General features: G+C 36.4%; 4 protein-coding genes across 5 annotated transcripts; 2 read left to right on the top strand and 2 right to left on the bottom strand.

Annotated features, from left to right (window-relative positions):
* The first annotated feature begins 2,987 nt into the window (after positions 1–2,987).
* Positions 2,988–3,668, top strand: LOC128856251 (uncharacterized). Its single transcript, XM_054091547.1, has 2 exons — positions 2,988–3,296; positions 3,357–3,668. Exons 1-2 carry the CDS (start codon positions 3,178–3,180, stop codon positions 3,640–3,642), a joined length of 405 nt encoding a protein of 134 aa, XP_053947522.1. The 5' UTR covers positions 2,988–3,177; the 3' UTR covers positions 3,643–3,668.
* Positions 3,669–9,744: 6,076 nt separating this feature from the next.
* LOC128856958 (protein MAK16 homolog) lies at positions 9,745–24,417 on the top strand. 2 transcript variants are annotated; one of them, XM_054092434.1, is made up of 4 exons: positions 9,745–9,793; positions 22,063–22,109; positions 22,177–22,942; positions 24,083–24,417. In XM_054092434.1, exons 3-4 carry the CDS (start codon positions 22,304–22,306, stop codon positions 24,260–24,262), a joined length of 819 nt encoding a protein of 272 aa, XP_053948409.1. In that variant the 5' UTR covers positions 9,745–9,793; positions 22,063–22,109; positions 22,177–22,303; the 3' UTR covers positions 24,263–24,417. The 2 variants fall into 2 exon arrangements, with proteins under 2 accessions (XP_053948409.1, XP_053948408.1); XM_054092433.1 differs by lacking the exon at positions 9,745–9,793 and adding an exon at positions 21,855–21,993.
* On the bottom strand, positions 9,859–11,414 carry LOC128856959 (uroporphyrinogen-III synthase). Its single transcript, XM_054092435.1, has 2 exons — positions 10,102–11,414; positions 9,859–10,038 (listed from the first exon to the last, which is right to left on the bottom strand). The coding sequence occupies exon 1, from the start codon at positions 11,067–11,069 to the stop codon at positions 10,263–10,265; it is 807 nt and encodes a 268-aa protein (XP_053948410.1). The 5' UTR covers positions 11,070–11,414; the 3' UTR covers positions 9,859–10,038; positions 10,102–10,262.
* On the bottom strand, positions 17,863–21,246 carry LOC128856957 (uncharacterized). Its single transcript, XM_054092432.1, has 4 exons — positions 21,004–21,246; positions 20,440–20,790; positions 19,718–20,369; positions 17,863–19,656 (listed from the first exon to the last, which is right to left on the bottom strand). Exons 1-4 carry the CDS (start codon positions 21,105–21,107, stop codon positions 18,361–18,363), a joined length of 2,403 nt encoding a protein of 800 aa, XP_053948407.1. The 5' UTR covers positions 21,108–21,246; the 3' UTR covers positions 17,863–18,360.
* Positions 24,418–26,518: the final 2,101 nt, after the last annotated feature.

Below are 26,518 nucleotides of genomic sequence, written 5' to 3'. Positions count from 1 at the left end.
AAACCTGTAAACTATCATCCTTGATCACCAGCTATAAATCTAAATAAGAAGCATAAGCGAAAAGTATCTCCCAAAGAGCAGCAAAACCAAAAAAAGTTAACAAACACAAAATTTGACATCACTTGCAAACTCGGTAGGTGGGGAGATTTTACACGACTAATATGATATTTCCTGCCTTAGCTCCTTAGAACTTGAATCGATATTCTTCAAATCTGAAAAAGGCAAATAGTATATCGTCCCCTTAGTATAACAATAGCCTATGTGCTCATAGGCTATTATTTTTTTATTGAATTTTTGGATTCTCCATCGTCGATTTTACATGTGGTCAAAATTTTATCAAATTCTATTTCCACAAAGTGGGTCAAAACGTCAGTCAAAAAATAATAAATATTTACAGACATAACGAGATTTGAGTGAGAGCTACTTTTGACAAAAAGTTTGAAATTCATTTTCTCAAAACATCAAAAAATGTATAGGCTATTTTAATACTAAGGGGACGATATATTCTTGAATCATTTGAGCCTAAGACAATCTTAGCATTTGGAGCTTTAGATTTCTGCTCATTTTGTTGCCGAAGTGAGTAGAAATAATAATTCTTTAGAAATTCGCTTGTAATTAGAATAAGCCAAACAGTTTTCGTTCATAATTAAATCATTGTGTTATTTTTATTTTTGAATGGATGATCCTCTGCATAATAAAATTATTGGAAGTATAAGCATTTTCATATGTGTATGTGTGGATGGCCATATACATAAATGCAAGTGCATTAAGTGTACCGACACATATACGTACGAGTATGTGCGTACATATAGGGTGTTTTTTTGAGAGCTTGAGAACTTAAAATGATAATACAAAATAGAAATATTGTTGGAAAGGTTTTTTGAATGTTGAAGGTTTGAATGGAAGAGTAAAATTTCAAGGCCATGCAACGTTTTGGGCATTTTCGTTCCGCGAGAGAGAAAAAAGATGCAACGTAGAGGAAAAGGAGAGAGAGAGCTATACCTTATATATATCTTAGATACACTTTAGGCTATTTTTCCTAAGTTTTTCCTTGTGGTTGCTAATTTCTAGTTAGAAATAACACTGCCTACTCATTGGCGCTTGTTCGTTGGTGCAAACTTATAGGAAATATATTTTTGGTGCCTACTCTTTAGCCCTACCCTAAGGGTATGCCGGATATGTTTAAATAAAACAAAACTGTGTTAAATTTCAGGCAAATTTATTTTATCTCCTTTAAAATATGACTCGTCTGAAGCAACACACATGAGCCAACGTTTAACCCAGTCCTCCCATGCACCCCTGGTAGGCCGACGAGAATTGTTTGCCCACATTTTCGGGCGTTTGCGACGTACAGCATCTCTCAAACGCTTCAAAACGGATAAATACAGTAGGTTCTGTTTTTATGCGGTAGATACGTTCCGCAAGAAACAGCATAAAAAAAGCTACTAGTTCTATTGTAAAACTATAGATACGTTTCAAAAGTGCTAAAACCGCATAAATCTGAAATAATGTAATAAAATCGCATAAAAAAGGGCACTAGTCCCATATTATAACTATAGATACGTTCCATAGACCGCATGAATCTGAAATAATTAAATAAAATCGCATAAATAAAATATTGTATTTTTGAAAATTATGGCCCCTATTATGAGTTGCATTCGATCTTCGGTATTCGTTCGTTGGTTGTCGAAGATCGAAAATCGAATGTCAATTTGGTATTATGAGCGGTGCAACCCTGTTGAAATTTTCGTTGAATACCGAATTTAGAGTCGAATGCCATTTTGCTTTCGATTGTGGAGCGTACTGTGGGAAAACTTGTTAAAATGTAAGTTGTTTGCGATTATTTATTGTTTTATAGTAACCAAATAATAAATATATACTAATTTTGTTAATTTTATGCAGGTCGAAAGTCGTGAGTACCAAACAGCAATTAGAAAGGCTAGTTGCATTAATGGAAGAGAATCCACAATTTGCAAAAGGGATTTGCAGCACAAATGAATTAAAATGGCCCCTATTATGAGCAACATTCGATCTTCGACTGTAGTCGAAAGCATAGATGACTAGATGTGAAACTCTTTTTCTCGTGAGAGCGCTGAAAAATGTGCATTTTTTATAACATTTTCCAATATTGCCACACCGGTAGAAACATGAATTGGGTATTTTTGAACCAAAGGTCTGGAATTTTTAGTTTCCACACCATCATTGAGGTTAGTATTTAGTGTGCGGTTGCCCAATAACCTTATATCACTCGTAAACAGCTACATATACTAAAAATAAGCACAATCCGTATGAAATATGTACATAAATAAGCAAAAAATTTAAAAATTTATATGTAAATGAAATTATTTAAAACTGAAATACAAAAGTAATTTAATAATAATAAAGTAATGAACGCGAAAAATATAAGTTATACTTAAAAACATGACTTATTGCGATTTTTTAATATAACACAGAAATTGGGTAACAAAAAAAAAATTCTCAAACAACGAATAGAATAAGTTAAAGCAGATTACCTTTAATTTTTTGTAAAATATCTCAAACATAAATTCGGTTCCCTTACTTACGCTTTTCAACCATAGAATATTTACGTATATACAATACAAATTTACATAAACCAACACACAGTTTTCAATAAAATTACATTATGTACATAAGACTAATTAAAAGTAGAAGTCGAAAGGGATATAATGAGCTTTGGATTCTACAAACTCCCTTCAATTATTACATTTCAATTGAATTAATTTAAAGACAAATAATTATAAACATTTCAACGCGTCATTTCTCCACTATGAAAAAAGGAACTGTTTTCGTCAATTATTTTTGGCGCGTTTCTTCTGGTAGCCAGCCATTTCGCCTATCAGCTGTTCAAAATCCCATAATGTGTGAGTGCTACCAAGTTTTGAAACGTCCTCATGGGCGCGCTCTCTCTCAAAATGAATAAGTTTCACATCTAGTTATCTATGGTCGAAAGTACTGATCGAACGAATTTTCATTTGGTATTATGGTGCTCATTCGTTGAAGAATAGGACTATTGTGAATTTCGATCGCTCGACGCATTTACAATAGATAATTTTTTCTCAGCTGATACAGCAAATCAAAATAAAAGAAAAACCGATTGTGTTGAAATTCTTTGCTAACAACAATTTTAAAAGTTAAAAAAAGTATTTTTTTGTGAAAATGAGTACAACGGAGTTGTGGTTCGACGATTCATCGGACGATGAAAGATTAGTGGAACTAGCTAGAAGTAGAAAACAGTTGAGGGACGCATCCAAGCACCTAGAAATGGCTTCCACTGAGTAAATTTAGAATTTTCAAAATGTGTTGACGTACTTAATATTACAGAAATTTCCTTACAGATTTTTAAAGAACTTTAGATTATCTAAAGAGCCGTTTGTGAACCTACTGTCCAGTACAGAAAACCAGTTGCAGCAGTGCACCCGAGCCAAATTGATTCCAAATATTTTAAAGCTAGCCACAGTTCTGCGAGTTTGTGCTCAGGGATCGTACCAATTGAGTATTGGTAATGAAGGTATGCTAGGACTTGCTCAACCCAATGTGTACGATGACGCTGAAGATATTGAATTGGAGTCAAATAACGGAGAATTAGAAAACATAAGAAATGAAATTTTGAGAATATTATAGAAAAATCTAAAAAGTATTAAATAGAAACCTTTACACCACCACACTTTCTGTTTTATTTTTGTTATAAATTTTCTTTATTCAATTATTCGTTATTCGAAAAAAATATGAAAATGTATTTCTATAAACATCACAAAAAAAAAAACCATTATCAAGCTTAATCCATTTTGCTGCCCTTCTCACTGGTGGTCCCAAGCAATTCAGGTCCGTTGTAAATTCCTCCCATTTTTTTGCTCCTTGAAGTTTGGTGCAAATCCCTTTTGCGAATTGTGGATTCGCCTTTCTAAATGTTGTTTGGTACTCACGACTTTCGCCCTGCATAAAATTAACAAAATTAGTATATATTTATTATTTGGTTACTATAAAACCATAATTAATCGCAAACAACTTACACTTTAACAAGTTTTCCCACTATACGCTACACGATCGAAAGCAAAATTGCATTCGACTCTAAATTCGGTAAACAACGAAAATTTCGATAGGGTTGCACCGCTCATAATACCAAATTGACATTCGATTTTCGATCTTCGACAACCAGCGAATATCGAAGATCGAATACAACTCATAATAGGGGCCAATGTTTTTTATTAAAGAAATGAGATTGATTTTGAACTAAATAGCAAATTGAAATACGTAGAGGAACTGAAATACATATTTTTTTCGAATGACGAATAACTGAATAAAGAAAATTTATAACAAAAATAAAACAATAACTGTGGCGTAAAGGTTTCTATTTAATACTTTTTAGATTTTTTTAAATATTCTAAGAATTTCATTTCTTATGTTTACTGCTTCTCCGTTATTTATCTCCACTTCAATATCTTCAGCATCATCGTTGAGGGTCTCGTCGGATAACTCTTCATCCGGAAGTTGAACATTATAAAACAAGCAAATGTTGTGCAAAGCTGCACACACATTAATAATTTGTGTTGCTTTTTTTGGAGAATAGTGAAGAGCTCTTGCCTGCAACAAACATCTAAATCGATTTTTCAGGACTCCAATTGTTCTCTCAATTATACTTCTCGCTTTGGCATGTTGTTTGTTGTAGGTCCTTTGTGGAGACCCTTCCTCAGAGTTTCTGAACGGCGTCATTAAATAAGGTTTTAGAGCTTATCCAGCATCACCTGAGACAGACAAAAATTATTAAAAACGGAGTTTCAATTGGTGTTTATTACATACCGGGGAGCCAGGTATTGCGACGGCCATTGAGATGTTGCTCCTCTAAATGCAATTTCAATGGCGACATGTTGAAAGCCATGGAGTCATGAGTAGCTCCTAGATTTTTCGCATTTATATAGGTTATTTTCATTGTATGATCACAAACCTAAAATTTACATTATTCGCATTTAGAATTTATGACTCATATTTAAATATATACAAATGTCTACTTACAATCATAGCATTAATGCTATAGAATCCCTTCCTGTTGTAATACAAATGCTGAACTTCTTTCCTGGGAGCGACAATTTTAACATGCGTGCCATCAACACAGCCAATTATTCCTGGAATCCGGTATTTGCTATAAAAATGTGATTTTCTTTGTTGCAGATCAGCCTCTGTGCTACTAAATTTTACCCATCTTTGGCAAATTAATTTTCCAGGACATCTATTATTTCTGATAGCACAACAGACACAATGGGTTGAGCAAGTCCTATCATACCTTCGTTACCAATACTCAATTGGTACGATCCCTGAGCACAAAATCGCAGAACTGTGGCTAGCTTTAAAATATTAGGAATCGATTTGGCTCGGGTGCACTGCTGCAACTGGTTTTCTGTACTGGACAGTAGGTTCACAAACGGCTCTTTAGATAATCTTAAGTTCTTTAAAAATCTGTAAGGAAATTTCTGTAATATTAAGTACGTCAACACATTTTGAAAATACTAAACTTACTCAGTGGAAGCCATTTCAAGGGGGTTGGATGCGCCCCTCAGCTGTTTTCTACATCTAGCTAGTCCCACTAATCTTACTAAAATACTTTTTTTAACTTTTAAAATTATTGTTAGCAAAGAATTTCAACACAATCGGTTTTTCTTTTACTTTGATTTGCTGTATCAGCTGAGAAAAATTATCTATTGTAAATGCGTCGAGCGATCGAAATTCACAATAGTCCTATTCTTCAACGAATGAGCGCCATAATACCAAATGAAAATTCGTTCGATCAGTACTTTCGACTATAGTCGAAGATCGAATGTTGCTCATAATAAGGGCCTATATCTTTATTTAAGAAACGTCAGAATCGAAAAATAAATTTAAGTCAGAAATAGAATCAGACAATACCCACATGTTGCGCGTTCGTTTAGGATTTGGCGTAAAATCACTTTCGTCACTTGAGGAAATGTACACGTCTGATCTAGATAGTTATGCAGGCGGTTCCATACTTGTAGGGTTAGCATTTCTGATGTAATCTGTGATGAGTTTTTGCTTAGCTGGTTTAGAATCTTGTTTATATGTACAATTCCCGATAGGTCGACATGCATTTTGTAATTTAAAAAAAAAAACCGCACTATTTCAAAACCGCATAAAAACAGAACCTACTGTAATATTCTTTATTGAGGGTCTAGCCTACCAACATAAGAAACATATATGGATCGGTTCCCGCGTGCGCGGTTCGTTTAAATTAAACATTCCCGGTACTTTTTGATCATAGGTATGTCCACCGCGAGTAGAAGTTCATTCGATCAGCCCATTTTTTTACTACTTTTGCCAATAAATCTGGCCATATGGCAGCTTGAATATTGGCTTCCAATGCTTCAATTGTTGCTTGTTTGCCGCCATAAGTCAATGACTTAAAACAGCCGCATAAAAAGTAATCCAGAGGCGTTAAATCGCACGAACGAAGGGGCCAGTGAACAGAACTACTTCTGGAAAGAAAGTTGTCACATAATTGATTTTGCAATAAATCGATTTTTAAGCGCGCTGTAAGGCAAGTTACGCCGTCTTGTTGGAACCAAATATCGTTGATGTTTATCTGATTAATTTTTGGAAACAAAAATTCAGTCAGCATGGCTCTATAGCGCTCGCCAATCATCGTAACAGCAGCTCAATCTTCACTGCGAAAGAAATAAGGAACTATGAGTTCGCAGGGCTCTATGAGCTTCGCGTACAGATTTATTTTTTTAAGTAAATTTTTCATAATTTTTTGTAAGTATTGTTCTGGCGTTAAATGACTCATTATGACCTGCCAGAACTTAGGTAGGTAGTTGAAATGGTTGAAGGGCCAGTCTGTCACTCCTCAAGTAGCACTAAAGCGCCGTTTTGATACCATTATCAGACCTTACTGAACAGAAATGTCAACACAGTTGGCCATTCTCAGCCACGGAACCATAGTTATCGGTGTCCATAGTTCGCATGCAGCTAAGAAAACACCCGATACATATATGTATGAGCGGGGAAAGTACGCTGCTTAATTGCTTGTAAAATCAAGTGATTGCGAATTTTTTTTCAGAAATTAAATTGGGGATTTTCCATTTCTGCGCAGAACTGCACCGCCTACGTCCTTCTCACACAATCACCTGAAATATTAAATGCACTTGCCACATAAATATGTATGTATGTAAATACCCATTTTAACAAAAAATAAATCTTCAGTTTTGTTGCATTGAAATACTAAAATATTTGTTTTGGTATTTATTTTTCGTATTAATTTTGTTAGAGTAAACAGCGAAAACTCTAGACACAACGGAACTAAATAAAAATGGAGTGTGAACCCCCATTTATAAAAATCCAAATTGAATCACATTTATTGAGACACATTGATATGGGGGGTACTTTTTCGCTATCTATATGAAGAGGGTTTACTGGAGGTTCGTATTTTAGAGGTAATCACCAAAGTAAGTATTTAATAAATGTTTTTCTTTTATTTCAATAATATTTTTTTTTTAAATATATCTTTTTCTACTTAAGTGCAACTAATGCAGATCAACGGCGGCCGCCGTAGCCAAGTGGATTGGTGCATGACTACCATTCGGAATTCAGAAAGAACGTAGGATCGAATCTCGATGAAAAACCAAAATGAAGAAAAAACAAAAACAAAATTCTAATGGCAGTCGCCCCTCGGCAGACAAAGGCAAGCCTCCGAGTGTATTTCTGTCATGAAAAAACTCCTCATAAAAAATATCTGCCCTTCGGAGTCGGCTTGATACTGCATGCCCCTCCATTTGTGATGAAACAACATCAAGACGTAAGACAATTAGCAAATTTTACGAACAGCTGATTAAATTGTTGGCGGAAAAGTCAAAAAACTAAACATTTTTTTCAGTTGAGCTACCTCGTATTAGATTAAACAAAATTAAATCAAGTAAAATGCAAAATAACGAGCTTAGGCATCAGAAGATTTTATTTTTTCCACCATTTGATTTATTTATTGTATTTTATTTTATTTTTAATTTTATTTACATGATAATAAAACTATTAGTAAACTCAAGCAAACGCAGCGGCTGGCTGGTGATGTGTGTTGGATCAGATACGGTCCTTTACAAATGTGTAAACTTGTTTATGTTACCTTCAGTGGCATCTCTTAAAAATTTAAGATGCTCTCTGTTGCTGAAGTGGTGATGCCTTTGAGTCGCAAATTCTGGGCAGGATTCCAGTAGGTGATGCACACTGGCTATGGCTTGGCAGAGGGGGCAGGTGTTGGATATATTACCCTATAATAAGTGTGCACTATTTATTATGGTGCGCCCAATACGGAGCCGTGTGTATGGTGGTTGCCGATGATGCATAGGCAGGTTTTGCATGTTTGGGGTTAATGTTCGAATAAAATGGTGTTTATAATACGACCACTAGTAACTTTATTTGCCTCTGTTCTTGAATAAGCCGGTGTATGTCGCTGGTCGCTCGGTAGGATGACTTCGGATGTGATTGTTGGTGTAACGGAAATGTCCTTGGCAATTGTATCTGCCAGTGTGTTACCCTGGATGCCGGAGTGCCCAGGTATACACATGATTTTGATACTGCTCCGATGGAAAATGAGTATGTTTTTAATATAGTCGATGATTTTGCTAGACTTGTGGATTTGGATGGCTTGGAAACAGGGCAAACTGTCGGAGCAAATTATGTGTTTACCCTTGCTTTTTGCGCAGTATTGAACGGCTTGGCATATAGCTGTTGCTTCACCGGTGAAAATCCAGGAATCCTTTTGAATCGTCAGTAAAAACCAATTGCCAGCCGTTAAATTTATAGTATGCGATTGATTCGGCGAACTTGGGCCTGTGGACGGCGTTTGGAGTATTATCTTTCCGTTAAGAAGTCAGGTCATTGATAAAGCATTTTTTGCTAACCGCCCATGGGGGGTGTGTTATTTTGTTCCATTTCATTATCGCTGTCAGATGCAGAACATTGCATTAGCAATTGTATTGTTGTGGCAATCACAGCTTTCTTCATATTTCCTTGCTTCCTATTGCCAAATTAGTTATTAACCAAAAAGCATAAAAGACAAAAGATAACTTCAATGATTTCAATTTATATTCCGGAACTGCAGCAACGGTGACTGGAGGCTGAAGCCAGATGTACATACCTCTATATCCTTGGCCGATTCCTATTTAATATATGACTTCAAATAAACTTTGTAAATTTTATCTAAAATATACTTAGATTTTCCATTTTAATCACCATTTCATTTAAATTTAGAACTTTGACTCAATTCGCAAATTCCAATTATTCTTAATTTTTACTTTGCAAAGAGCTTTATTTTCACTTGCAAATTCTTACGAGTAAAAATTTACCCAGTAAAAACTTGCAACCTCCCCTCAAAATGAAATGTCGTTTTGCTCTCTCATTTTCCCCTACTTTGCACGTTTTTTTGGATACATGAACACCACAACTTGAAAATTTGTAACAAATTATTTGCTTCATGGACTGACCCACTATATCACTTGTGTTTCAAAAACTTTCTTACGCCTTATGACCAGACTCCCATAATTTAATACTCGTATTTAAGCGAATTACGAGTATGAAACCGCAATAAAATTGAATTTCATGTTGATAACCTCCTCCTTTTGGACTCTGCAATAAATTCAACATACATACATACATATGCACATACGTACGTGTATGTAACAGCACTTTTCTTTAAGTAGATTAACAAATATTTATAAATAGCAGCCATTCTAGTTGTGTGCTTTGTAAGAAATCTCTGTTTTGGAAGTGCTGAGTATGTAAATACATATGTATATAGTATTTATAAGAATTTGAAAATAAATAAATAAAAATGCGTCATTTGAACATAGTAATTAAAAATATAAAATTTTATTTGGTAACTTTCCCCTAAACTTACGAATGTATGACCAATACGAATATCATCGAAAGTGCAAGTTTCACTCAGTTGTCATATGTACATACATACATACTTACATGTTGCCACTGCAAGTACAAATGGGGATTTCAACATTCCCGTGACTGATAGTACAATGCAAAGTAATGATTCAAATGATTATTTAGAAATGAAAATAGTTCTCTTACATTTGCATTCACTTGGATGTACGTTAGAAGCCGCACATATCCGATCACGAACAGTTGAAATATTTGGTAAGGCCTCATTGCTTTGAAAATCGAATAAATAAATTTATAAAAAATCGAATTAGCTAACAGCCGGCCTCGATTAATCTCTTAAACCTTGTTTGCTACTCCTCCTGTTTTACTTCGCCAGTCGGCTTCGGTCTGCCTACACTGGGATTCAACAGTACTTTTATGAGATACTCCACTGATGGTCGCTCGGCCGTTTGAAAAACCGGCAGTCCGCGTTCCTCTATAGCTAAACGCGTACTCGGTCCTATGGCCACCAATTTCCAGTTGCCCATGTCCACGTTGTGCGCCTTACAATATTCGTGCACCCAATTAACACCCGACGGTGAGAAAAAAGCAAAGTATTCTATATTCGCCGCCTTCAACGCACTCTCCATGTTCTCCGCCAATGCTGGGTGGCAGACGGTTTCGTACACTTCACAAGCGTCCACTTGAAAGCCATTCTCCACCAACTTTGAGAGTAGTAAATCGGTGCGTAGATTGCCACAGGGCAGCAGCAGCGGCAGATCGCGCGAACCGTCGAATGTGTCCACTATGTAATCACCTAGATTCCGTGCATTACCGGTTTGCTTGCCGTGCGTGAACAGTTGTTGCAGTGACGATAAAGCCAAATTATGTGTGACCTCGCCAACTGCATAATTATGCAACAACTTCCAACCACTATGCAGTTCTGATAACTGCAATGCCTCGCAAACCGCTTCGACGCATCGCGGACTGGTGAAGATGATACCCGCGAAACGGTCTGGTGTTTGTAGTTTAGCTCGCAGCTGTTCCAAATTCTTGAAGCCGAAACTGAGTGTGGGCACGAATATTGGATTGAAGCCGTTGGAGTGCAATTCCTCCGCGTACCGGTCACTACTCTCCGATTCGGATTTGAAAATAATCACAGTGCGCCGCGCACTCATCTCGATTCAATGTCAATGAAACTTGACTGACTGAATGGTTCCTACGGTTGCGAGTGGCGATGTTGTATCAAACGTTTGCAATCAGCAGGTGGCTATATGAGCAAACGAATTAATTTCTCAGCGGGCTAATGGGCGGGGTATTGGATGTAATGTCGAATGAGTGGCTGCGGTGTTTTGATAAACTTATTAGCTAAATGAACAGGGTTGCAGTGAGTGGCAGAAAGTGATGAATATTTTCCAAATTATATTTTACTTATGAGAATATTTATTGTGTGGATTTTAAAAATATCTGACTAGAAAATTGTTTGTTATAGAGATATAACAGTAAAATGTTTCCTCGCGCCTATGGCGACGATTTCAATCTGTGTCTTAAATATGATAATTAAGGTCAGTTGTTCGGTGCTGTTTTAACTGTGGTGAATTAAAAAATAATAGAAGTTTTTCAGTTTTTTTCATGAACTGACAAAATACCAAATGTCATAATTCTAAATAGGATGCAAACCTCAAGAGGCATGTTAGCGGACATAAAAAGAAAAGCCAGTTATTTCGGGCATATTTCTTGAGGCAGCAAATACGATTACAATTGGTGATACAAGGAAGCATCGAAGGACGAAAAGTAATTGGTAGGAACAAAATGACCGCTAATTTGTTTAAAATTTGGCCGCCGTATCCGAATGAGTTGGTGTATGAAGTGGTGTCGGAAGTGCGTAGGTTCGAATCTCCGGTAGTGTCCGGTTTTGAAGGCATGAGGCACCAAAATGATAGAAAAAATGTTTTTCTAATAGCGGTCGCGGCTAGGATTCGCAATAATGTCCATTGGGCAATTTTTGGCAAACTATAATGTCTTTATTAGTGAAACTTGGTGCAGATGTTAGTGAGGTGTTAAGGAACACTCTTTATAACACCAAATCATTCGGGAAATTATAATTTCGTAATTATTTGCCTTCAAAATGCCCCCGGGAACTTCACTATAATTTGGCGCACATTACACTATATATTTTTTACACTTCACTAAATATACACTTACACGCGCGATTTTACTTATTTTTATCCTTATATTCGAATTATTTCATTAAAATTAAATGCAAATTCATTTGTCCATACAAACACTTAACAATTTTAAACGCGAATAAGAAGAAGATTGGAATGACAACAGTATTGTGTTGCCGGATGCCTGGAAATGAAAAGAAAAATATGAACAAAAATGAAGTATTTCAGTTTAGTGTTAATGATGGGGATGGGGGGTTGTTGTGCCTCCTGTAACACATTTTACATTCAATTATTTTAACACGGAAAGCAGTTATACGCAAAAATACTGTGGATTGCGTAGCCGGAGTTGGACTGATGAGGGTTATTTTTTTTAAAAAAAACGAGCATGCTGACCCGTTTGTAAAACTGATCGAAGCAATACAATACACTTATAAACCGGAATTTTTGGCTTTTAATTACAGGTATCCCTCGTATAACGCGATAGTTACGTTCCAGAAGAATTGCGCGTTATGTAATTCCGCGTTATCTAAAACATAGTTTTCATATAAATTTGGGGGTTATGTTCCAATAGGTTTTTTTTAAATAAAATACATACAAAATAACAGATGCACATATATTTGAACTCAATACTAAAGTTCAGACTTTCTTATACAATTAAAAACACAAAACAAAAAATTTAAAAACAAACTAAAACAAGTTAAAGGTTTATTAAAAACTTTATTGTTATTCTTCAAACTTCATATGGTAATTAATCTGTTTCACTGTCTTCAAAGATCTTTGCACGTGGGCGTTTTGGGGGAGCAATAGCTTCGTCAGAAGATATTTCTTCAACATAGTTTTCGCTATTGGATAAGAAACTAGTTGTGGGACCTTGTGGTTCTTCTACTGGTTTTATAATTGCAAAATCTGTTATCAGGTTTTGGTGGGTGGTTTTTTTAAGCTCCTTTTCAATTTCGTAATAAGGTGCTAGATTAATATCTATTCTATCTATTTATCTATTTTATAATTATGTATTTTCCCCTTCGCGTTATATTAATATATATAAGCCTAAATTTCGCGTTGTACTGAAACCTAATTTTTCCAAATCGCGTTATATCGAAACCGCGTTGTATAAGACCGCGTTATACAAGGGATACCTGTACTTTATTATTTTGTTGTGATACGCTTAATATCATTGCTTTCGCTAAATTACAGAACTTTAACATTAAATTACTTAAAAACTATAAGGCTCCGGAGGGTGCGGTTTTCAGTTTTAAGATGGGGATACACCCCCCACTCTCCCCTTTTAACCTTTTTTTTCAAAGCGATAGACATTATACTACATTTTTCCCGCGGTCGCCCCTCGGCAGGTAATGGCAAACCCCGAGTGTATTTCTGCCATGAAAAAGCTCCTCGTAAAAAATATCTGCCGTTCGAAGTCGGCGTAACACTGTAGGCCTTTTGTTTTATTTATTTTATTTTATTTATTATTAAAGTCAAAACATACAACCATAGGTTATTTTTACAATGATTGACCTTAAGAATAGTTTACATAAAAGGATTAACAGTAAAATTGAAATTAAAATTATAGGTAGTAGTAAAGAAGTATAAGTTGGAGAAAGTTTTAAAAGGAAAGTAAGGTAAAATAGTAGTAGTAGGAGTAGGGATTAATAGGAAGAGATTTAAAGTACATTCAGCAATTTTCGGCAAGATAGCGAAGCAATTTATTTTTGAAACACGAGCTTTCTTTTATACGTTTAATTTTGTAAGGTAAGGTATTCCAAAGACGGACAGAGACACAAAGTATTGACGTTCAGTCACCAAACAACTGTATTTCATCGGGACTAAGTTTAACGAACGGCAGGACTTTGAAGGCATAAGTCGATTTTTGAGGTATCTGGGTTTCTGAGTTTTTATGATCTAAGCATTTAAACCTAAGCAAGTCGTAAATATGGTCTGAAATATGGTCATAACGTTTTTTACAGTACACGTATCTTGCAATGTTGTTATACAAAACATTAAGCTTACTACGACACGCACTATCACAAGGAGTATATAACTCACAACCATACAGTAACGTTGGTAACAAATACGTTTTAGCTAGTAGCAGTCGAGTGTTTACTGGTGTAAAATATTGAGTTGTCCATAAATTTCGGAGCATACCATAAACTTTGCCTATGACAGTAAAGATGTGGTTGCTCCATGTCAAAGTTCTATTAAATGTAACCCCTAGATTTTTAACATTGTCCACATATTTAATCACAGCGCCATTTAGTTTGACTTGTGTATAGCCATCGAGCTTGATATATTTTTTGTAAATAACGATGCATTGGGACTTATCAGGATTAAGAATTAACCCATTTTAAGACGCCCACTTGCTTGTGAGGCTCAAGTCAGAATTCATTTTACTTATGCAAATATCAATACAGCTAATGGGACAACTAACATATAATTGAACGTCATCAGCGTATACAAGGACATCACTATATTTAATCACACCGAACAAATCGTTAATGTACAAGACAAATAAAAGAGGGCCAACGATAGAGCCCTCAAGGCTCTGGTTACAGGGAGAAAGTTTGACATGGTATTATCACTACATACGGCTTGTAATCGGTCACTAAGATACGTTTCTATAAGAGTCAAGGCCGACGTTGAAAAGCTAAATAAGTTTTTAAGCTTCAGAATTAAGAGTTTATGGTCTACGGAGTCAAATGCCTTTGAATGGTCAAGTAGAGTTAGAAAGGTCACATGCTTTTTGTCAATGTTGAGCCTTATGTCATCAGACACTTTTAGGAGTGCTGTGGTGCAGCTCCTACTACATCTAAACCCCGACTGCAATGTGTTCACCAAGGCGTTGCTATTCAGAAACGTGTTTATTTGGCGATGCATTTCTGAAACAACATAGAGACGCACGTCACAAATAGAAGGAGGAGCTCGGCCAAACATTTAAAAAAGGGTTTAAGCTCTAATTATGTATACGTTTATATATATAAGATCAAGGTTTGTAGCCGAAAATCTGTTATCTTGTTATCGCAAACATCCAGCATGGATATGCAGAGCAAGAATTTTTAAACTGAGTTTAATCCTATGAAACTGGAAAGTAGGCTTGAATTTGCGTCATCAATGCATCATGGCCTTCATTTAAAACGCCAAAATATAATTTAATAAAAAAATATTCCAATCCAATTTCAAGGGTACCTTATCAAAGTGGACAGTGTTTGTGAAAATAAAAGGTTTACACGAGTAAATCAGGCTTTGAGTTAAATAAAATAAAATTCAAATTTGACGGGCTTTAAATTAAATAAAAGAAATTCAAATTTGACGGACTTTGAGTTACATAAAATAAAATTCAAATTTAAGGGGGAAGTCTACTGTGAATTTTTCAAAAAATCGATTTTTTTTTATTAGCTTAAAAAATACTTTGAACCCTCTTAAATAAGGTACAATATGTGTTACAGCTGGCTAAATTTTTCTTCGTTGAAATTTCGACCTTTTCCCGAAGCGCTCCAAAGCTTTAAACGCTGAAAACTGAAACTTTAAACGCATTTTTCTCGAAACTAAGTTTTTGTATACGGTGTACACGATATCTCGAGTTCTGATAAATGAATCAGCTTAAAAATTTAATTATATATTCTCTGTAATAGTGTCTCTCGTCTGACATAGGATTTTTTTGATATCGTTATTTGTTAAATTGTTATAAACAATAGCAACATCAATTTTAGGCAAAAAAAAAGAAAAAAATTTCAAGAATTTTTTTTTCAACGCCAAAATTTTTTATCGACATAATCCTACGTCAGACGAGAGTCAATACTATGTATATGATAACAATATTTTGTTTTTTTGATTTAGATCACCGAAACGTAAGATTTCATGTACACCGTTTAGGCACCTAAGAAAAGCGGACCTGCGCTTGCAGAAGTGCCACAGCGGCCATTTTGAATATTTTGACTTAAAATTTTTTTTTCAAAAACTTAAATATATAATAAAGATAAGAGTTTAAATAGATTTTATGTACGAGCAATATTTTGTTAGAAATAAAATCCGGAAAATAAGCCTGTTTTTTCCCTTGTCACAGTAGACTTCCCCCTTAAGGAACTTTGAATTAAATCAAATAAAATTCAAATTTAATTCTAACATCATACTAAAATCTTGCAGTCACCTATCCTTCGAGAAGGAACTCTGGAACACCAACTCTACGACTGCCCTGCATTTAGCAAATCACAAATAAACTGCTTAGGTGCTACATTATTTTCAACATTAGATAATACGGCAGCCAAGTCAACCAAGTCTAACCTAACCTATCCTTCGAGAAAATCCGTACCTGGCTCTACAACCGTCTTCCGGTTTGTGTTGATACAGAGACCTAATCATCAACATTCTCTGTAGAAAGAGCAGACAAACCTTTTTGAACTTGATTCTTCCATTTCGCTCGAGGATTCCAATGCTTTCCTTGTTTATGCAAAGGTGCTGAGTTGAATAAACTTTTCACCGAGGCAGCATCGTTCAATGGAAATCGTCCATACATAGCATACGATATGAAAATGTCTACGTAATTGTTGTTGTGGCAGCATAAACATTCCCTATACATGAACGGGGAATGCTGCTGGAGTGACAGTCCTTGGCCGAATATATATTCGGGTCACTTCGGTAACGTAGAACCGACTGTCGTGGGAACAAAGTCAACGTAATCGGGGTTTCTTATGAGTGTTATCAAGATCGACGAGTAATTATATTTCCCCCCCATCACTTCCAAATAGCCCTTTGAAATGTGTTGGTTTTTTATGTTTTGCTGTCTTCTCAGCTTTAGACAATATCGTCCCCATAAACGCAAATTTTTCCTCTTTGCAATCCTTGTGGTGAGCCGTAGCCGAATGGCTTGGCGCGTGACTACCATTCGGAAGACGTAGGTTCGAATCTCCGTGCATGAATATAAAATAATATAAGTTGTATTATTGTTGTTGTTGTTATTGTAGCAGCATAAACATTCCCCATATAGATACGGGGAATGCTGCTGGAGTAACAGTCCTTGGCCGGATATAAATCCAGGTCATTCCGGGAACGAAAAACCGACTGTCGTGGGAACGAGTTCTAGTTTTTTTCTAATTCCGGTCGCCTCTCGGCAGGTAATGGCACACATCAAGTGTATTTCTGCCATGAAAAAGCTCTTCATAAAAACCATTTCCCCTTCGTAGCCGGATTAAAACTGTAGGGTTAGGTTAGGTTAGGTTGACCTGGCTGGCTGAAAGCCATCACATGGACCTATTGGTCCTTAGTGGTACCAGATGGAGCTTGACCCATACGTTTCCTTGTAGCCTGCGTCTTTCGCGAATCTAAGTAAGCTTTGAAGCTCTAACTCCGAGCGACATTCTAACCTCTCATATTGAAGAGCTCCTAAACAATTCATTCGGGTTCTAGTTAATGCAGTGCAAGAACATAGAAAGTGTTCAAGAGTTTCCCTCTCTTCTAGTTCATTACAAAATCTGCAGCTATTATTGTTTACAATTTCCATCTTGTATGCGTGTGCCGCTAACAAATTGTGGCCTGTCAGTATACCTACGATAGTTCTGATTTCCTTTCTAGACAGTGCTAGGACGAATCTGGCGCACTTGTCTGCATTCTGTGTACAGATGATTTTCGCGGTTTTACAAGTGGCTAGATTATTCCAACTCCTGTCTATCCGTGTTTGCATGTCCGCGGGGATGTCATTGTATAAAAAAAAACAGCACAAAAAAGATGAGCAGCTCCGCCAAACCTTTACCGGAGTGTAGGCGCCAATTATTTATTTATTTTTAATCCTTGTGGTAAATGAAAAACCTTCTCGTTTTTGGAAACCTAATGCAACATAGTAACGTCTTTATTTCTTTAAGACTTTTGTTAACGTGTCAAATTGTAGAAACAATTCTTTCAGGTCTTTACATGGCAGTGTTTAGTATGCAATTACAAATGGAACTTCAAAAATAAAGCAATAATCCAAAACCACTAATGTAACCATTAATGTTGTCAAAAAATTAATATCTCCGCCATAAGCAACATACGAATTAAGAACAAAAGTTCTTTTTTGAAATGTTGTCCATTGTTGGGTCTTATTTTGTAAAAACTCTTAAAAAAATATACCTACTGTTGTTAGTAAAAAAAAATGTTATATAATACAATAACAACTACAATTACCTTAACATATACAATAAATTAACCTTCTCAAATTGTGTCAGTGTAAACTCTTAGATATAAGTTCTACGAAACTAAGGATGATTTAATTACAATAAATTAATGTGACATGATAAAAAAATGATGTAGATGATTCATGTTGACTTTCCGATAGTTAAGCAATCACTTGGCTCTCCTTCCACTTTTTCAGCAAATCCCCGCGCTTATATTTGTAAGTGGGCAACGGCATCGGCAGCTCCTCATTTATTTTGCGCAAATTAAATATGTCACGGCCCTCAATACATTTTCTTTTAGCTGGAGCACCCCAGAACTCTGATGGTGCATGACTACCCATCGGTGAAGGCATTCCACAGTTCACTGTCAACGGCTTCCCGAGCTGCGGGTTAGATAACAGCGATGGGCGTGGCGAATAAGCCGCACGACTGCCAGTTTCGATGGGCTGAAAAGTGCGTGTGGCATCCAATGCCTTCGGCTGCTGCACCATATCATTGCTCTCGTTGGTGAATGAGTTCTCACGCGATATATTCAAACGGTCATTTTGTGATTCGAATCCCGACGATTGCGATGAAGCACGAGATATATTATCTCCAATAGAGGTCATCGTTTGACGTGGTTCGGGAAAATTTTTGTTAGATTGATTTGAAGAGCCCACATAAAGCCATGATGCGGCTGACGTGTTACTGGCAAGACATGTTGTGCTGAAACGGGATGGTGTGAGCAAATTTGTTGAGGTTGGACGTTGTGTCTGATATACCGCATTGCTGGATAGTGAAAATGGCGAACGTAATGCAGCTGTGTGCGCTGAAAAAGCGAGTTGATTCATCGAGCTACCAGGGCGATATTGAGCAAAAATATCGCTGCTTTGTTTTTGAAAGTGATGTGCGTTGGTCTCGCCACCAAAAGAGGCATTTAAAAATGGTGTATTTGCACCAGTGTTTCTAAAGTGATTGCCACTTGCACCAAACAGAGTTGAAAGCGGGCGTTGTTGTTCATGGTTGTTTATTTCCCAATTTGGGTAAAGAAACGGAGTGCGTGAAGTTAACGTGGCAGACGACACGGAAGTGTTAAAATCTCTCACGGATGAAGCAGCATATTGTGATTGAATTGAGCGAGGATTGGTTTGTGCGTCGAAGTAGCAAGATTTATAGCTAGAATTGGGTGAAAATTTTGAGCTTGACATATTGTGCAGCGAAAATGTTGACGAAGTGACTGGTGATTTATGCAGTCCTTTCTGTGGCGGCGATGGTTGTCCACGCAGCGAGGTAGAGCGAACCGTGCTGGCATCACTGCAATTAAACTGCTGACTCAACATACTAATTGTGTCGTCATCGCTTAAGTAGTCCTCAGAATAGATTTTATGAAAACTGCTGGCGCTAGTATCGTGCAGTTTGGGTGAGACATCTACATGATTTGTCGCGCAAAGCGCTAGGGTTACCGCTGATGCAAAGAGCTGTTGGAAACGTAGGAGCGTATCATACAGCATTAAAAATATTTGCATTCATATGACTTACCATTAAAACAGTGGGGGAGAAGTATAATTGTTCTTCTGTTAAACCGCCTGCAAATGCGCTCCATAAGACCAGCAAAAAGGTAAAACGCGTTAATTTAAACCCATCAATAATTTTATAGCCGAAAGACATGCCAAGTAGGGTAAACGGATAAGATAGCACATAAAGCGAAGCGAAGTTTATACGTGTGATTTGAGGCAATTTTAGTCCCAGTGAATACAGAAGCATCATGAAAATTGTATTCGCAAACAGTTTGCATTTTTCTACCAAAGGATGCGCGCCAATTGGCGATAGAAACGCGGCCAACACACGACAAAGCGCCAACACGTGTGATACGGCAAGAAACAGCTGCTCGCCAAGTCGATTGCCTAACACTGCGGTGAGGTGTTCACGGGTTAACGCCGGCAACATGTAGCACAAACACAACAAATTGACTATTGTGAGTAATGATATGTGCAGAGAAAGGCGGCGTTTCCAGTGTTGACGTTGAACATGGCGAACTTGGGAGAAATGTGGGTGTTTAAGCGTTTCAGCTCCTTTTATAATATAATCCAGGAATTTGGAACCCAGTACCATTTTCTTCTTTTCATGTAGCACTTTCCGCAAATGACGATCGCATGTCCTACACAAACGATATTGCTCTTCAATTTGGGCCCTGCAATTAATACCATATAGAAAGCCATTAAAGCGTAGAGTTAAGAGTTTGAAAGTGATACAAAACGTACTTGTAAACCTTGAGTTCTTCTTCGAAACGAGACTCATTCTTCGGTTCAAATTGGGCTAACTTTTCGACCTTTAGTCGTTGTGCTTCGTTGCAGTCATGACAGAAACCATTCTTAGATGCGTCCAGCGCCGATTCTGATGCATCATGCTCTGATGATTTATCCAGCCTTGCTACAGCAGGCAGTAAATTGCTGCAGTCCAGTTGTTGATATATTTCGCGGTTATAGTCCCCATCTTTGGTGAAGCCATTGTATTGCTCGCAATGTGGACACGTCCAACTGTTCGACTCCAAATAGGGCACGCGCGCATTTTGATTGCAAAACCAGCAATTTACAGTCGCATCGAAATTGGCACTAAAAATAGAATACAAAATAGCACGTTCATTTGAGTGACATACACTCAAGGATTGTTGGATTTTTAAGATTAATTAATATATTTTTCAGTTGAAATATTAAAATAAAACACACGACACAGATACTTGCAAATTTCAAACGCGAAAAATGCACTAAACCAGTTAGAAGAGGTTAGGTAGTCGGTATGCGGTCACCATATGAAAACGACTTTACCGAATTTTCACGTAGAGTTTATACAGCAGCAAAAGTCCAACAAATACGAATGCAAGTATTGGTACTTTGCTCACAGCCAGTGATATTAGCAATTGGTAATTCATTTTGCAAATTTATGAACTTTATTCAACATTCACTCAAATTATACACGACCTTTCAACAAAATGCGCCCAATAATTGCAGAACGCGTTCTACGGCCGTCTTGTAGTTTTTTTTATTTTTCCTACTTTTTATGATGAAAGGTGAATATCTGTAAAAGCGCCAACTTTCAATGACACTTCAGCAACTTGGCAGCACACTTCACTAGAGCTACCACTTCGAAATGCCCAAAACAAAAAAAAAAAAAATAATAAAAATTGAAACGGAAGGCCAAACATTTTTAATTCAATTTACAAAATATCTTGAGAGAAACGGCAATTCAAAAGTGCAGGAGGATTGAGAGAGAGGTTTCTATCTTCATTACTCTCAACATTTCGGAAATAATAATTGCGCTTATTTGCCTTTAAAATGCCTACTACAGCAACTACATACATTAATATTTGGCGTATTGTACAAAAAATAAATAAATGAATATTTCAGCCGAAAGCCTCCGATGCTAGCGCTGCACTACTTTCAGTTTATATAATAATTTTATTGTTATGTAAACCTTTATAAAATAAAAAATGAATATTTTCATTATTTTAAGCAAAGCCAGTCAGTATGAACTCTACCATTAACGTTCTCTGGCAAAGTTTTATCAAAACTAACGTTTTCTGGCAAAGTTTTACCAAAACCTGCAGTAATAAAACGACTGTGCATAATTTTAGAGTGGCACCGATTGAACTAAACAAACAGCTGTTGACAGCGTTTGACGTTTTTCATGTTTTCCTTGCTGTTTTGTGTGCGTTGCTGGCACGTGTTTTGTTCGTTGGTATTTACTGAATTCTGTGATTGCATTTCTTTTTAATATTTGTAATTAATAAATAAGTCAACAAAATGCAGCACGACGATGTAAGAAAAAATACTCACATTTTTAGATGGCCATGATTTGGAACTGACATTGTTTATTTATTTTTGTAGGTTGTGTGGAGTATTATAAACAAATCTTTTTGCTCGCATAAAGTCAAGTAAGATACATTTATATTTTATGAAGTGGTTTATTAACAACACTAACATTTTATCTCGTATCCATAGAACCGATACACGTACATTTTGCCGGCATGAATACAATTTAACCGGTCTCTGTACGCGTCGCACTTGTCCGCTAGCCAACTCACAATATGCCACAGTCCGCGAAGAAAAGGGCATCATTTATCTTTACATGAAGACTGCCGAAAGAGCACACATGCCAAACAAAATGTGGGAGCGTGTGAAACTGTCGCGAAACTTCGAAAAAGCCATCCAGCAGATTAACGAGAATTTAGTGTTTTGGCCTAAGTATATGATTACCAAAAATAAGCAACGTTTTTTGAAAATTACACAGTACCTCATACGTATGCGTAAACTTAAGCTGAGGCGACAGAAATTGATAGTGCCGCTTTCGCGAAAGATTGAAAGGCGGGAAACGCGTCGCGAGCAAAAGGCATTGATTGCTGCAAAAATTGACAATCACATCGAAAAAGAATTATTGGAACGACTTAAAAGTGGCACATACCAAGATATATATAATTTCCCACAGACAGCATTCAATAAGGCGTTGGAAGCGGAAGAGGTGGAAGATGAAGAGGAGAGTGAGGAAGAAGAAAAAGAACTTGAAAAGGAAATGGAAGTGGACGAAGAGGTGCGGCGTGAATTGCTTGATGAAGAATTTGTTGAAGCTGATTCAGATGAGGCGGACGAGGGTGAGGATGAGGATGAGGACGAGGACGATGTAGACAGTGATTCGGGAGAACGGCAAGAAATCGAAGTGGACAGTGATTTTGCTGCTTCCGATAGTGATGACGACGCCGACGATATTGAGGTGAGTAACATTTCTATATATTGTACTTTTTTTCAGAAAATAACACAAGCACAAGTTATGCGCTTAACAACTAATGCATGCGATTGTAAAAAAAAGACAACTGAGCGAATATTTAAATAGCAGTTAGCACCGCTAGTATTTGTAAAACTCTTAAGTTGCAGCTGAAACTGCAACTGATCACTTATTTGCGGTTTCATAAGAATAAATATCTAGCTTTCGACTATGCGGCTTACTATGCTATGTATGCATGTAATATACAATTTTTTTAGCGGTTGGATTTTTAATTGATGGCTTTTAAAAATATACTCTACGTACATACATACATACGTATGCGTATTGTAATGCCATTTTCTGCCATCGCTTTTAATCTGAAGTGGTTTTCCTGATCGAATGTGATATGCGATAATACATTCCGTAATTCGCGACCGGTGAATACGTTTGTCGTCGATACTCTTACACTTAACTCAAACAAACATTTCAGTGTGACAAGCGCTTCCATTCTGATTAGCTCGTGCCTAAAACGCGGCAAACGTGTGAGCACTTCGCTTAGTCGGTATTGTTGTAAATAAGAATAATTACGAACGTATCGCGTAAGTGCTTCAAGTATATCATTATCAGCATCATTTGAAAATTTGCGGCTTCTGCAGCAACATATTTGAGTTTACAGTGCAAAATTTCTAGAAAAGCAATGTGGCAATTTAGCTTGCAACTTTTGCCGCTATATAGTGCACATATGGATATCCGAAACACCAGGAGATAATGCAGTGATTTACTACTGATACCAATGGCATTGTGTGATCACTTATTAATTATAGCAAACTCGGGCAGTGCTTGCTTGCCGTCTATTAATTAAAGAGTTTTTATTTTTTGTGCACTTCCTGCCGAACAAAAAACTTTACTTACTTCATTTGCTTATGTATACATGCATGCGCATATATCTCCTTTGACGATCAAAGTTGAAAGTTCATTGTTATTAGCACTAAGCATTCAAGCGCGAAACCTTCGATATTTACCTGTAAATAATTAATTGTGTGCTATGCATACAGCTTAAGTTAATCGCAGTGCTTGTGTTACGCCTACCCGCACAATAAATACTTATTTATATTGTAAAACTAATTCACTTTTTCGCCTGCAACACAGGATACACCAGCGCCCGGTGCTTTCATACGCGCTCCAATTAAGTCAAGTAAAAAGACGCCTGCAGACGCGGCCGCCAGCAGCAGTAAAACAGCGAAACGTCGCACCAAGAAACCTAAAGTGGAGATCGAATATGAAATGGAAACTGAAACTGCTGCAGAGAGGCAAAGGCTACATAACTGAGGTACGACAGTGCGTTCGTACATCTGTTGTTCCAACTGACGGTGCCCCCCGCCCTTTTAAGTTTTTGCTGTGTATAGGAAGTTGTGGCATTAGAAAGATGCATAATTCAAATCGATTTGTGTATTCAATAAAAACGAATGCAATTAAAATACTAATTTTAATTGTTTGTATGTATTGATCTCGTATTTAGCAGCGCGTATTAGCAATCCGTGTTGCGCCAATAAAAAAAAAATCTTGGCCTGTGAGTTGGACCGGTCAAAAACCGGTTTTTATAGTAACTGCCATACTCGCTAAAATATAGGTATTTTTTTTTCATTATTTAGAATTGCATTCATTCTTGATCGCAACCGTATGACAGATCAGAAAATTTCAACACAACAAAAACATTAAAGATGTTAACCTCGACATTGCGATCTCACTCCATATTTAAGTGGTTTCGCATATTGTAATTACTTAAATATTGGTCAAAGTTGAACAGCATATGACGTAGGGCAATTAAATTGCTTAATTTAGTAAATACTAACATACGAAACGCACATACATAGGTGCACACACGTGTAAATGAAAACAGCAAAACGTTGTTTTATTGTTCTTCAGTTAAATGGCTGTATAAAAAAAAAAATGATGCATTGTGATAAAACACTTTTAAAATACGTAATATCGAGTTCTTTATGGCGAAATGGTAGAAAGTGAAACGAAAATTGAATTATTTAGTAAAAAAAAAAATTATAATTTTAAAAATACGAATGAATGAATGAAAGATTCTAGATGAAGAAAGATGAAATGCAAGATAAAGAACTCTTGCCAACTGAATGAATGTTTAGAAAAAACATTTTTTTTCTGTTTAACACATTTTATTCATTCATAAGTAACGGTAATTCTAGAATGATTGGGTCGATGCTAATATACATACAAATGTATGCCAGCTCACCTGTGCGGAATTCTGCATTCTAGTTGCGAGTCTTATTAAAAAATCAGGCTATCTAGTACGATTTGCCGTTGAGGTAAATCTTTGGATGGAAAAATGTGTCATTGAAAAACTTAGGTTAAAATGGTTGCTCAAGGAGTGGGCACACTTCGACGAAGAAATCGAATTTATCCTTGCAACACACTTGCACATGTTGCTAGAGTGCTGTAACGCCGGTAGCGTAGATCTGACTCTTAAGAAATGTATTCCTCTGGCCGAATGACCCGGATTTTTATGTGGGCTGCTACAGCTACTTCAGTAGCATCTATGTATGTACAGTAAAAGTTTTACTGTTATTGAAAAATTCGCTGCAACGAACAATGTTGGTAGAAAAAAACTTCATTTGTTGTTGTTGTAGCTCTAAGGATATTGACAATTTTTAGTCAGAGGGCGGAAAAAATTATGATTTTCAATAATTTTTTTTGGTAGTCTATTGCTTTATTTTATAAAAATAAAAACATAGCATTAATACATCATATTTCAACTTGACTTCAAGAAAATTAAAAAAAAAAAAAATTAATAATTGTAAAAGTTATCGCTGTTTGTGTGGAGCCCCTTTCTTCAAAAGTCCCTTACGGTAATCATCACAATTCCTTGAAGATTCACCTAAAATCAGTCGGACAAGAGAAGTTACTTTTATTAATAGATAATCTATCATAGTGCCTGATCGAAGCTTTTTTCAAAATTAACAATATGGTGGTCTCAGGAAATATTTTTTCAGATTTTCGAAAAAAACCCCGACAATTAACTGTTTAAAAAATTCGAAACTTTAAAAAAAAAAATTCTTCAATCAGGCACGAGGTTTTTCTGTTTTTTGAAAGCCGTATAAATTTTATTGAAGTCTACCAAGCGCTTTTTAAGTTACAGTGATCACTAGTTCAAAAAACATAGTTTTGAGAAAAACGCATTTAAAGTTTTGCTACTTAATCTCGAACGCTCCGGAACGCCCTCTATTAATTGTTGAAAAACTCGAAAAATATGTCTCGGATTCACTTCAAATTTTCACACAATATTTTTAAGATATTATACTTTAAGAAAATGCAAAAAAAGTGAAACTTTCAAGGCAGACAAAGAAATAGGGAGAGACCCGAGAGAGAATGAGAGAGAGAGAGAAAGAATATATATCTAAATAAATTCACAACATTTGCAGAGAATACAATTCAAAAAAATATACAAAAAACGGAGACCGGTCGACTGGTGTAGGTAAACGCTGGACGCAAACCGTGGCAACAACGCGCACTACTCCGAGCGTTTATTACCCGCACAAACGCAGCGATTCCAGAACCGCA

The sequence above is a fragment of the Anastrepha ludens genome, chromosome 3 (genome assembly GCF_028408465.1).
Source record: "Anastrepha ludens isolate Willacy chromosome 3, idAnaLude1.1, whole genome shotgun sequence".
Lineage (NCBI taxonomy): Eukaryota > Metazoa > Arthropoda > Insecta > Diptera > Tephritidae > Anastrepha > Anastrepha ludens.
This window is presented reverse-complemented; position numbering and strand designations above follow the sequence as displayed.